We start from the raw sequence: 12,644 nt of genomic DNA, 5'->3' as shown, positions 1-12,644 counted from the left end.
GCGCACGCACGCATGCACGCTCCCTATTCTTCACGCTCTCATTTCCTGTGTTTTCTCTTGATTTGAAAGCCTCTCCTTGAACCTCATACACACACACACAGGTAGGTGTGTTAACCTGTAAAGACAGGATTACGTGCAACACTGCCATTTATATAGGCAAAGATGGTTGGATGTGGCATGTGAGAGTGAGTATCTGGCCTTTGTAAGACAAAGCTGTGTGACATTTAGCTTGTAGAGGGCTCAGCCGATCAATACACTGTGACCAATGTGCCACACCAGACCAACTAAACACACTGGCCATAGAAACAGATGCTGACCTTTGTATATTATGGTCATCCAACGTCAAAACATGGAGAGAGGTTACATTGTCTTCCTGTTGTTCAGCCTAGCAGTCAAATCCTGGGTGGTGTTCTAGCGATCTACCCCAATATGCCTGTTATCAACAAGGGTTAGATATGTGTGTTTTTTTCCTCAATCATCTAGACACAATACCCCATAACGATAAAGCAGAAACAGGTTTCTAGAAATTTTAGCAAATGTGTAAAAAAAAGCAACAACTTAAATATCACCTTTACATAAGTATTCAGACCCTTTACTCAGTACTTTGTTGAAGCATCTTTGGCAGCGATTACAGCCTCGAGTCTTCTTGGGTATGACGCTACATGCTTGGCACACCTGTATTTGGGGAGTTTCTCCCATTCTTCTCCGCAGATCCTCTCAAGCTCTGTCAGGTTGGATGGGGAGCGTTGCTGCACAGCTATTTTCAGTTCTCTCCAGAGATGTTTGATCGGGTTCAAGTCCGGGCTCTGGCTGGACCACTCAAGGACATTCAGAGACTTGTCCCGAACCACTCCTGCATTGTATTGGCTTAGGGTCGTTGTCCTGTTGGAAGGTGAACCGTCGCCCCAGTCTGAGGTCCTGAGTGCTTTGGAGCAGGTTTTCATCAAGGATCTCTTGCTTTGCTCTGTTCATCTTTCCCTCAAACCTGATTAGTCTCCCAGTCCCTGCCGCTGAAAAACATCCCCACAGCATAATGCTGCCACCACCATGCTTCACCACAGGGATGGTGCCAGGTTTCCTCCAGACGTTACACTTGTCATTCAGGCCAAGGAGCTCAATCTTGGTTTCATCAGACCAGAGAATCTTGTTTCTCATGGTCTGAGAGTCTTTAGGTGCCTTTTGGCAAATTCCAAGCGGGCTGTCATGTGCCTTTTACTGAGGAGTGTCTTATGTCTGGCCACTCTACCATAACGGCCTGATTGATGGAGTGTCCTTCGGGAAGTTTCTCCCATCTCCACAGAGGAACTCTGGAGTTCTGTCAGAGTGACCATCACCTCCCTGACCAACGCCCTTCTCCCCTGATTGCTCAGTTTGGCCAGGCGGCAAGCTCTAGGAAGAGTCTTGGTGGTGACAAAGTTCTTCCATTCAAGAATGATGGAGGCCACTGTGTTCTTGGGGACCTGCAATGCTGCAGATATTTTTTGGTACCCTTCCCCAGATCTGTGCCTGAACACAATCTTGTCTCGGAGCTCTATGGACAATTCCTTCGACCTCATAGCTAGATTTATGCTCTGACATGCACTGTCAATTGTGGGACCTTATATAGACAGGTGTGTGCCTTTACAAATCATGTCCAATCAATTTAATTTACCACAGATGGACTCCAATCAAGTTGTAGAAACATCTCAAGGATGATCAATGGAAACAGGATGCATCTGAGCTCAATTTCGAGTCTCATAGCAAAGGGTCTGAATACTTATGTAAATAAGGCTTTTCTGTTTTATATTTTTAATACATTTGCAAAAATGTCTAAAAACCTGTTTTTTCTTTGTCATTATGGGGTATATGGGGTGTGTAGATTGTTGAGGGGGAAAAATTATTTAATACATTTTAGAATAAGGCTGTAAAGTAACAAAATGTGTAAAATGGGAAGGGGTCTGAATACTTTCCAAATGCACAGTATGTCTCAGTTTGTCTCAGACATATCAATAAGACAGCACCTGATTTACATTAGAATGAACAGTACTATGGTGAATACAACAGAGTATTGAATGACACAGAGGGGCTCTCACAAACATGGTGTTAACATGTTATTTAGGTTTGTGTTTGGCAGACAGTGTATGTCCCAAACATTGGTCAGATGGTCTGTTCTTTTTTAAACCCATTGATTCATTTTACCACTGCAGTCAGGATGGTTCTCTGTTTTCTACGGCATGGCAGGCAATTTACACAAATGGAATAGCATGCAGAGAAATTATTTTAGCTTTAAAATGAACTTTAATGACTTTGTGTCATGTATTCATTCTCATGAAAGAGAGGTAAATATTTATGTTGAAAGAAACAAAATGGAATAGGAAAAGCCTTAAGTTGTAGAGAGTGTAGAGAGTGCATAGATTTTCATAGTTTAGCATAATTAAAAGATTTTTCTGTCCTTGTGAAGTGAACACTTTATGGCCGAAATTGGGACCTCTTCCTGGTCATTATCTGAACACACACACACAGAGAGAGAGAAATGGAACAGGCTTCTAAAAGCATGCAGCACAAAATACATGTAAAAAGCAGCCAAAGTAAAACTGGAGAATATATCAAAGGAAAAAGGATAACAAATAGTATAAATGGAGCTCAGAAGGGTAGTGCTAAAAAAATAATTGCTATTGCGATGTCAAAAGAAAACATATAACCTTAAACAAAACCACCAGAAGTCTGAAATAATTCAGAGAGGAAACATGAACAAAAAATATAAAGCCAGAGAACAGGTACAATATTTACATTCCTCTGGGCAAAAAGTGGTGATCTGACGTCTTTGACCGGTGAGATTCCTTCAACAATTTCAATTAGATTTCAATTGTATGTGTTGTCACATCACATACAAGTATATCAACACCATACCCAGCTGCTCAGAAATCTCAAACCTCCTCTGCCTTCAGCATAGCAAGAATGTCATCCCCAACCCGTAGTCATCCATTCTCCATGCACTTTTGTTTCCATAGAAATGTGTATCCTTGGCGAACACATTTGTGTATGTAACTGGCTTTCAACAGAGGACCTACCTCCTCAAGGACATCAGCTAGCTTGCTTAGAATCTCCTCCGGTAGTTCATGGAACGTCGGAACACTGCAGGAAGAAAAGAGTCAGGAAGTCAGTGTACAATGAAGAATAGGGATCCACAATGCTACAGGGCATTGGCGCTAATAGACATACAGTTGAAGTCGGAAGTTTACATACACCTTAGCCAAATACATGTAAACTCAGTTTTTCACAATTCCTGACATTTAAACCTAGTAAACATTACCTGTCTTAGGTCAGTTAGGATCACCACTTTATTTTGCAACGCCAGGGTTGTGGGTTCGATTCCCACGGGGGGCCAGTATGAAAAAATAAATAATAATAATAACGTATGCATTCACTCACATTCATTCTCTGGATAAGAGCGTCTGCTAAATGACTAAAATGTAAATGTAAATTTTAATTTTAAGAATGTGAAATGTCAGAATAGTAGAGAGAATTATTTATTCCAGCTTTTATTTCTTTCATCACATTCCCAGTGGGTCAGAAGTTTACATACACTCAATTAGTATTTGGTAGCATTGCCTTTAAATTGTTTCACTTGGGTCAAACATTTCGGGTAGCATTCCACAAGCTTCCCACAATAAGTTGGGTGAATTTTGGCCCATTCCTCCTGACAGAGCTGGTGTAACTGTAACCGTCTGGTTACTGCAACTCGCTGTTGGCTGGGCTCCCTGCCTGTGCCATTAAACCTCTACAACTCATCCAGAATGCCACAGGTGTTCAACCTTCCCAAGTTCTCTCACGTCACCCCGCTCCAAAACTGTTCGCTGCTCTGGCACCCCAATGGTGGAACAAGCTCCCTCACGACGCCAGGACAGCGGAGTCACTCACCACCTTCCGGAGACACTTGAAACCCCACCTCTTTAAGGAATACCTGGGATAGGATAAAGTAATCCTTCTACCCACCCTTACCCCACCCCCCAAAAAATAAAAATAAAAAATAATAATATTGTAAAGTGGTTATCTGTCACGCCCTGACTCAGGGGACGCTTATATGTTGAGTCAGGGTGTGTATATTCCTTGTTGTGCTTGTTCTATGTATGAGGATCTCGTATGTCTAGTTCTATGTTGGCCGGTGTGGTTCCCAATCAGAGGCAGCTGTCGCTCGTTGTCTCTGATTGGGGACCATACTTTAGCAGCCTATTGGCACTGTCTAGTGGTGGGATCTTGTTCCTTGTAAGGTATGTTGTGTGTTCTACCTTGGACTTCACGTTTCCTTTGTTGTTTTGTCGTGTGTTTAAAGTTTAATAAACATGTACGCATATCACGCTGCGCCTTGGTCTGACCCGTCATTCAACGAACGTGACATTATCCCACTGGCTATAAGGTGAATGCACCAATTTGTAAGTCGCTCTGGATAAGAGCGTCTGCTAAATGACGTAAATGTAAATGTAATGCCATCTATTTTGTGATGTGCACCAGTCCCTCCTGCAGCAAAGCACCCCCACAGCATGATGCTGCCACCCCCGTGCTTCACGGTTGGGATGGTGTTCTTCGGCTTGAAAGCAGCCCCCTTTTTCCTCAAAACATAACGATGGTCATTATGGCCAAACAGTTCTATTTTTATTTAATCAGACCAGAGGACATTTCTCCAAAAAGTACGATCTTTGTCCCCATGTGCAGTTGCAAACCGTAGTCTGGCTTTTTTATGGCGGTTTTGGAGCAGTGGGTTCTTCCTTGCTGAGCGGCCTTTCAGGTTATGTCGATATAGGACTTGTTTTACTGTGGATATAGATAATTTTGTACCTGTTTCCTCCAGCATCTTCACGAGGTCCTTTGCTGTTGTTCTGGGATTGATTTGCACTTTTCGCACCAAAGTACGTTAATCTTCCTGAGCGGTATGACGGCTGCGTGGTCCCATGGTGTTTAAACTTGTGTACTATTGTTTGTACAGATGAACGTGGTACCTTCAGGCATTTGGAAATTGCTCCCAAGGATGAACCAGACTTGTGGAGGTCTACAATTTCTTTTCTGAGGTCTTGGCTGATTTCTTTTGATTTTCCCATGATGTCAAGCAAAGAGGCACTGAGTTTGAAGGTAGGCATTGAAATACATCCACAGGTACACCTCCAATTGACTTAAATGATGTCAATTAGCCTATCAGAAGCTTCTAAAGCCATGACATCATTTTCTGGAATTTTCCAAGCTGTTCCAAGGAACAGTCAACTTAGTGTATGTAAACTTCTGACCCACTGGAATTGTGATACAGTGAATTATAAGTGAAATAACCTGTCTGTAAACAATTGTTGGAAAAATTACTTGATGTCCTAACCGACTTGCCAAAACTATAGTTTGTTAACAAGAAATTTGTGGAGTGGTTGGAAAACGGGTTTTAATGACTCCAACCTACGTGTATGTAAACTTCCGACATCAACTGTATACACTGAGTGTACAAAATATGACATAGACTGACCAGGTGAATCCAGGTGAAAGCTATGATCCCGTATTGATGTCACCAGTTAAATCCACTTCAATCAGTGTAGATGAAGGGTAGGAGACAGCTTAAAGAAGGATTTTTTAGCCTTGAGACAATTGTGACTGTGTACAGTATTGTGTGCCATTCAGAGGGTGAATGGGCAAGACAAAATATTTAAGCGCCTTTGAATGGGGTATGGTAGTAGGTGCTAGGCGCACCGGGTTTGAGTGTCATAAACTGCAACAATGCTGGGTTTTTCACGCTCAACAATTTCCCGTGTGTATCCAGAATGGTCCACCACCCAAAGGACATCCAGCCAACTTGACACAACTGTGGGAAGCATTGGAGTCAACATGGGCCAGCATCCCTGTGGAACACTTTCTACACATTGTAGAATCCATGCCCCGACGAAATTAGGCTGTTCTGAGGGCAAAAGGGGGTGCAACTCAATATTAGGAAGGTGTTGCTAATGTTTTGAACACTCAGTTGAACAGAACAGAATTGAACAGAAGGTCATGTAATATTGACAGCTACACAGTCAATAGGTTAGCCTGAATAGAGTTTCTGTTATTACGCTCACTCAGTTTTCATAATGTTGGTGAATGTATAATCCAGAAATGAACCTTATATAAATACACTACACATGTATTATCTGTGGAATTCTGTATGCACGCACGCACGCACGCACGCATACACACACACACACACACACACACACACACAGAGAGGTTGAAGAGGCTTGTTGTTTTTTCTGTGCATTTCCTAGATCCTAAATCCTATCTGCTTGTTATCGACATGGACTAAAGAAAACTGGCCAATGTTTATCAGAGGGGAGAGGAAAATAGCACCCAGGCATTGGAACAAAGGCCTTTATCTCTCCATACCATCTCTCTGTTTCTCCATCTCCCTCTCATTTTCCTTGCTTTATTAAAGTAATCTGAACCATCTCACCCCAGGACTGACTCCTGGTGCTGAATTTCCTCCATAGACCCTGGCCAGAAAATGGCTTGTCAGATAGCTCCTTACTATGGGAAACATATGTGACTTTAGCCCCCGAGCCGTGAAACAATCCCCGCAAACAAAAAGCATCTGTTATGGAAAGTTCTGCATCTAACGACTTAATTGGGTTGTAATAAAATTGTACATTTGATCATCATGTTATTAGGTTCAAAACTGTTACAGTGGAATAGGATGGTGTTTGCATGTGTCTTTGTGTGTGTGTGAGGGTGTGCGTGCACGTAGCTTAGACTCCAGTCTTCTCAAATGTGACTGCGAACCATCTGAACTCGAGTGCCACCATCTGAACTCATTCCCCCCGGCCCTTAATTTATAAATTAAGGTAATTGATTTGCTGGAAAGTGGGTTACCCAGGTGTTATCAATCTCTAATTGAATGGTAATGATGAAAAAGGGGTTGGGTCAATTCAGGAAGTAAACTGAAATTCCAATTCAAAAACAGTGAAAAAGGCATCTATTTTCAATGATTTCTCAATAAACCGAAAAGGAGAAGCTATTTATTTCAAAAGTTTTTCCATTTTCGAATTTAAAATTAAAATCACTTCCTGAATTGACTGACTTCAATTCTAATTGACACAACCCCTGGATGAAAAGCAGCCATCACTCCAGGACCAGAACTCTACCCCCCGCTAACAAACTAGAACATCTTGGCTCCTGGACCCTGTCCACGCATTTCAAGGCTGCGTTGAGACAATGACTTATCAGTGACCCAAGCCCTGATCAGATAATCCCTACCTTTGTGTCGCTGAGTTGTCATAGTGCTGCTGCATTGTACATTGCAAATGTACATTGTCCCAGGGGTGTTGGCAGTCATAATTTAACTCCTCTGAATGCCTATGTCAATCCTACAGCTATTGTATGCTGTAATCATGTGCCTATGAACCTATACTGTTATACTGTTAGCACGGAGGCGGTTTGCCCTAGTAGGAAGTCCATTATGTGCAACTCACCCTGCACTATCAGCTCAAACATAAATATCACTGTCATTTCTACCTCCGATAAGCCTCCCAGTAAAGCAATAAAAACTATTAAGAATTCCAGAAAAGTGCTAAAAATATCCTACATTAACATGTGTAGCCTAAGAAACAAGGTTCATGAAATCGATAACTTGCTAGTAACAGATAACATTCATATACTGACTATCTCTGAAACTCACTTGGATAATACCTTTGATGATACAGCGGAAGCAATACATGGTTTCAACATCTTCAAAAGAGACAGGAATGCCAATGGTGGAGGTGTTGCCATTTATGTTCAGTCATATTCCTGTAAAGCTTAGAGAGGATCTCATGTTAAATGCTGTTGAAGTAACATGGCTACAGGTTCACCTGCCTCACCTAAAGACCCATTCTTGAAATGTTTGATCATGTATGTGATATCAACAGAGAGGTATAAATATTGACTGGGTTCATCAAGCTGCCCACTCAAGAAAAAGCTTCAAACCGTAACCAGTGCCAGCAACCTGGTTCAGGTTATCAGTCAACCTACCAGGGTATTTACAAACAGCACAGGAATGAAACCATCCACATGTATTGATCATATCTTTACTAATGCTGCAGAAATTTACTCTAAAGCAGTATCCAAATCTATCGGATGTAGTGATCATAATATAGTAGCTATATCTAGGAAAACCAAAGTTCCAAAGGCTGGGCCTAATATAGTGTATAAGAGGTCATACGAGAAGTTTTGTAGTGATTCCTATGTTGAAGATGTAAAGAATATTTTCTGGTCTGTGGTGTGTAAATGAGGAGCAACCAGACACTGCACTTGACACATTTATGAAATTGCTTATTCCAGTTACTAATAATCATGCAGCCATTAAGAACATTACTGTAAAAACATTTAAATCCCAGTGGATTGATGAGGAATTGAAATATTTCATGGTTAACAGGGATGAGGCAACTAGGAATGGCAAATAAGTCTGGCTGCACAGCCGATTGGCAAACGTGCTGTAAATTGAGAAATCATGTGACTAAACTGATCATGAAGAAGAAGAAACTATACTATGAAACAAAGATAAATTATATAAAGAATGATAGTAAAAAGTTTTGGAGCACCTTAAATGACATTTTGGCCAAAAAGTTGAACTCGGCTCCATCGTTCATTGAATCAGATGGCTAATTCATCACAAAACCCACTGATATTGCCAACTACTTTAATGATTTTTTCATTGGCAAGATTAGCAAATTTAGGCATGACATGCCAACAACAACTTCTGAAACTACACACCCATGCATAACTGACCAAATTATGAAAGACAAGCATTGTAATTTTGAATTCCCTAAAGTGAGTGTGGAAGAGGTGAAAAAAAATATTGTTGTCTATCAACAATGACAAGCTACCTGGGTTTGACAACTTGGATGGAACATTACTGAGAATGATAGCAGACGATATTGCCAGTCCTATTTGCCATCTCTTCAATCTAAGCCTACAGAAAAGTGTGTGCCCTCAGGCCTGGAGGGAAAGAAAAGTCATTCCGCTACCCAAGAATAGCAAAGCACTCTTTACTGGCTCAAACAGCTGACCAAATCACTCTGTTACCAACCCTTGCTAAACATTTTTGGAAAAAAATAGTGTTTGACCAGACACAATGCTATTTCACAGTAAACAAATTAACAACAGATTTTCAGCATGCTTATAGGGAAGGGCATTCAACATGTATGCACTTACACAAATGACTACGGTTGTGTTCGTAAATTTAATCTGGAGTGCCAGAGTGTGCTCTGGGCGATCGTAAACTCAGAGTGTTGTCAGATTGTCCGTTCGTAAATTCAGAGCGTTTCACTCTCGGAGCGTTCAGAGCGCACACTGGACGCTGTGGCCTAGGAGTAGGATTGATCCGAGCATTCTGACCTAACAACAGCAGTCAAGCACCCAAGCTAACTGGCAAAAGATGGCTAGCTTGCTAGCTACTTCCAGACACAAATGAGAGAACAGCTCACTCTGACCATTTTACTCGCCCTAACAGAGCTGGTTAGGCTGTTTTTATGTTATCCAGAGCGTTGGTGACTGCAACTGTGCTGCTGGCAACAATTTAATTATGCTTTTTTGCCTACGTTTACTGACACCGGCTTTATTCAATGGGTGTTGAGCGTTTGTAAATTCGTCAGTTATTCTGTACTTTGGGACATCGGAGTAGATAGCCAGAGCGAATTTACCAGCTCTGTCTATCGACAGTTGTCGCAGTGACATCATGAAAATTCTATTGAAATGGTTACTTGCATAGCGGAGTCTTTTGTTTAGACATGTAGCTAGCTAGCTAAACAATGAAACATAATCCCAACTCATAACGTTACTACCCTGCATGAATCTGCAGGTAGCCAACCAACCAGGTTCAATGTTAGCTAGCTAACATTAGGCTATACCTAGCAATGCAAATGGCTCTGAGATACGAATAATATTACTACAAAGATCATACACGTAAAGTTAGCTAGCAAGCCAGCCAGCTAATGTTATCTAGCTAGCTAACAGTACACTTGAAAAGAAAATGACTTTTCTCCATCTCCTTAGCTATCATACTCTAATTCCACTAATTTCAAAACTCGCTCCTCCAAAAAGTGGAGAGCAACACTTATGCAGTTCTACTTCGTGATATCTTTCAAAAAAGCTGTGTTAGAAAGGATTACCTACACATACTGACCAGCTCATGTTATAGACAGAAGCATGCTAAAATCAAATCAAATCAAATATTTTTTGTCACATGCGCCGAATAGAACAGGTGAAATGCTTACAGTGAAATGCTTACTTACAAGACCTTAACCAACAATGCAGTTTTATGGAAAATAAGTGTTAAGTAAAAAATAGATAACTAAAAAATATATCCAGGGGGTACCGGTACAGAGTCAATGTGTGGGGGCACAGGTTAGTCAAGGTGATTGAGGTAATATGTACATGTAGGTAGAGTTAAAGTGACTATGCATAGATAATAAACAGAGTGTAGCAGCAGCGTAAAAGAGGGGGTGGGGGTGGATAATGCAAATAGTCCGTGTAGCCATTTGATTAGCTGTTCAGGAGTCTTATGGCTAGAATCTGTTAAGAAGCCTTTTGTTTTATTTTTTATTTTTTATTTTCCCTTTATTACTTTCCAACCCCACCACCCCTTCCCTAATTGGAGTAAACTAGTGAACAACAATGCTTAGGCCTCTACTTCCAGCTTATACATACTATATACATTTTATGGACACAGTCAATTTTACAATAATTCTATTTAGTTTGTTTTTACTCCTGAACTTCCTCTACCCTCAACCTCTCCGATCATTTTTATGATGTCCATCCGGTTTGCTTCTATGGATGTGTTGTTACCTACCCTTACCACCTGGGGGCGGCCTGTCAGGAAGTCCAGGATCCAGTTGCAGAGGGGGGTGTTTAGTCCCAGGGTCCTTAGTTTAGTGATGAGCTTTGAGGGCACTATGGTGTTGAATGCTGAGCTGTAGTCAATGAATAGCATTCTGACGTAGGTGTTCCTTTTGTCCAGGTGGGAAAGGGCAGTGTGGAGTGCAATAGAGATTGCATCATCTGTGGATCTGTGGGGCGGTATGCAAATTGGAGTGGGTCTAGGGTTTCTTGGATAATGGTGTTGATGTGAGCCATGACCAGCCTTTCAAAGCACTACATGGCTACAGACGTGAGTGCTACGGGTCGGTAGTCATTTAGGCAGGTTACCTTAGTGTTACCTATGGTGGTCTGCTTGAAACATGTTGGTATTACAGACTGTAAGTGATGTAAGTGAAGACACTTGCCAGTTGGTCAGCGCATGCTCGGAGTACACGTCCTGGTAATCAGTCTGGCCCTGCAGCCTTGTGAATGTTAACCTGTTTAAAGGTCTTACTCACATCGGCTACGGAGAGCAGAACAGCTGATTCGCTCATGCATGCTTCAGTGTTGCTTGCCTCGAAGCAAGCATAGAAGTTATTTAGCTTGTCTGGTAGGCTCGTGTCACTGGGCAGCTCGCGGCTGTGCTTTGTAGTCTGTAATAGTTTGCAAGCCCTGCCACATGCGACAAGCGTCGGAGCCAGTGTAGTACGATTCAATCTTAGTCCTGTATTGACGCTTTGCCTGTTTGATGGTTCGTCGGAGGGCATAGTGGGATTTCTTATAAGCGTCCGGGTTAGAGTCCCGCTCCTTGAAAGCGGCAGCTCTACCCTTTAGCTCAGTGTAGATGTTGCCATGGCTTCTGGTTGGGGTACGTACGGTCACTGTTGGGACGATGTCATCAATGCACTTATTGATGAAGCCAGTGACTGATGTGGTGTACTCCTCAATGCCATCGGAAGAATCCCGGAACATATCCAGAAAATCCTTCGCGTCCGACACATTATAGAAAAAATCTTCATCCAGTACGAGGTGAGTAATTGCTGTCCTGATATCCAGAAGCTCTTTTCGGTCATTAGAGACGGTGGCAGAAACATTATGTACAAAATAAGTTACAAATAACGCGAAAAAACACAAACAATAGCACAATTGGTTAGAAGCCCGTAAAACGGCAGCCATCTCCTCCAGCGCCATTTTAGAGATTGGCAGACCAATCGAAACTCATCTCTCAGTATGTCCAGCCCACTCATTATCTCAGCCAATCACGGCTAGCAGGAAGGTTGCTTTTTCGATGGCTAAACCAACTAGGCTCGTAATTTAACCATTGTATTTATATTTACAAATGGCATAAAAGTGTGTTATTAAGGCACATGAAAGTTCACATGTTCCTGAAGGCATTTCTGCCCAAAAACGCATTTTGGAAGAAATAAAAAGTTTACTTTCAAATGGCTCTCCTGTAAAAGTAGTGACGCATGACATATGCCTAGTTTCCTGAAACGAGTCACATTTCACATTCTTACATTTTAGGGAACTATCTATTTAACAAATGTGTGATGAACATGAATTCATATATTTGATGATGTGATTAGAAAGAAGGGTGTTTTCTTTATTTAATCATTAAATGTCTGAATTACAGATGTCTTAGGATTTTGATACTCTGCACTTTAGATACATTTAAGGTGAGGACCTTAATGGGTTATGAAAGAAGAATTCACTACAAAACTGTTCTGAGATCTGGGATGTCAAAACTTTAATGCTCAATATCTCAGAACTATGCTTAGCGCAGAAAGAACCTTATAGGTCTCGAATAGCCCTCTTGCCCATCCAAGTGA

General features: G+C 41.6%; 1 protein-coding gene across 3 annotated transcripts in view; it reads right to left on the bottom strand.

The window, feature by feature from the left end:
* Positions 1 to 12,644, bottom strand: part of LOC311111048 (cGMP-dependent protein kinase 1-like) — a gene marked incomplete at both ends in the record, with an annotated part of 156,999 nt that overhangs the window by 28,750 nt on the left and 115,605 nt on the right. For all 3 annotated transcript variants that reach the window (XM_084153743.1, XM_084153744.1, XM_084153742.1), the window contains one exon: positions 3,051 to 3,114. In XM_084153743.1, the coding sequence (XP_084009869.1) occupies positions 3,051 to 3,114 (64 nt within the window). The remainder of the gene's footprint in view (positions 1 to 3,050; positions 3,115 to 12,644) is intronic.

This window comes from Coregonus lavaretus (genome assembly GCF_964263955.1).
Source record: "Coregonus lavaretus genome assembly, chromosome: 36".
Lineage (NCBI taxonomy): Eukaryota > Metazoa > Chordata > Actinopteri > Salmoniformes > Salmonidae > Coregonus > Coregonus lavaretus.
Note: the sequence above shows the minus strand (reverse complement) of the source record. Positions and strands in the feature narration are given on the sequence as shown.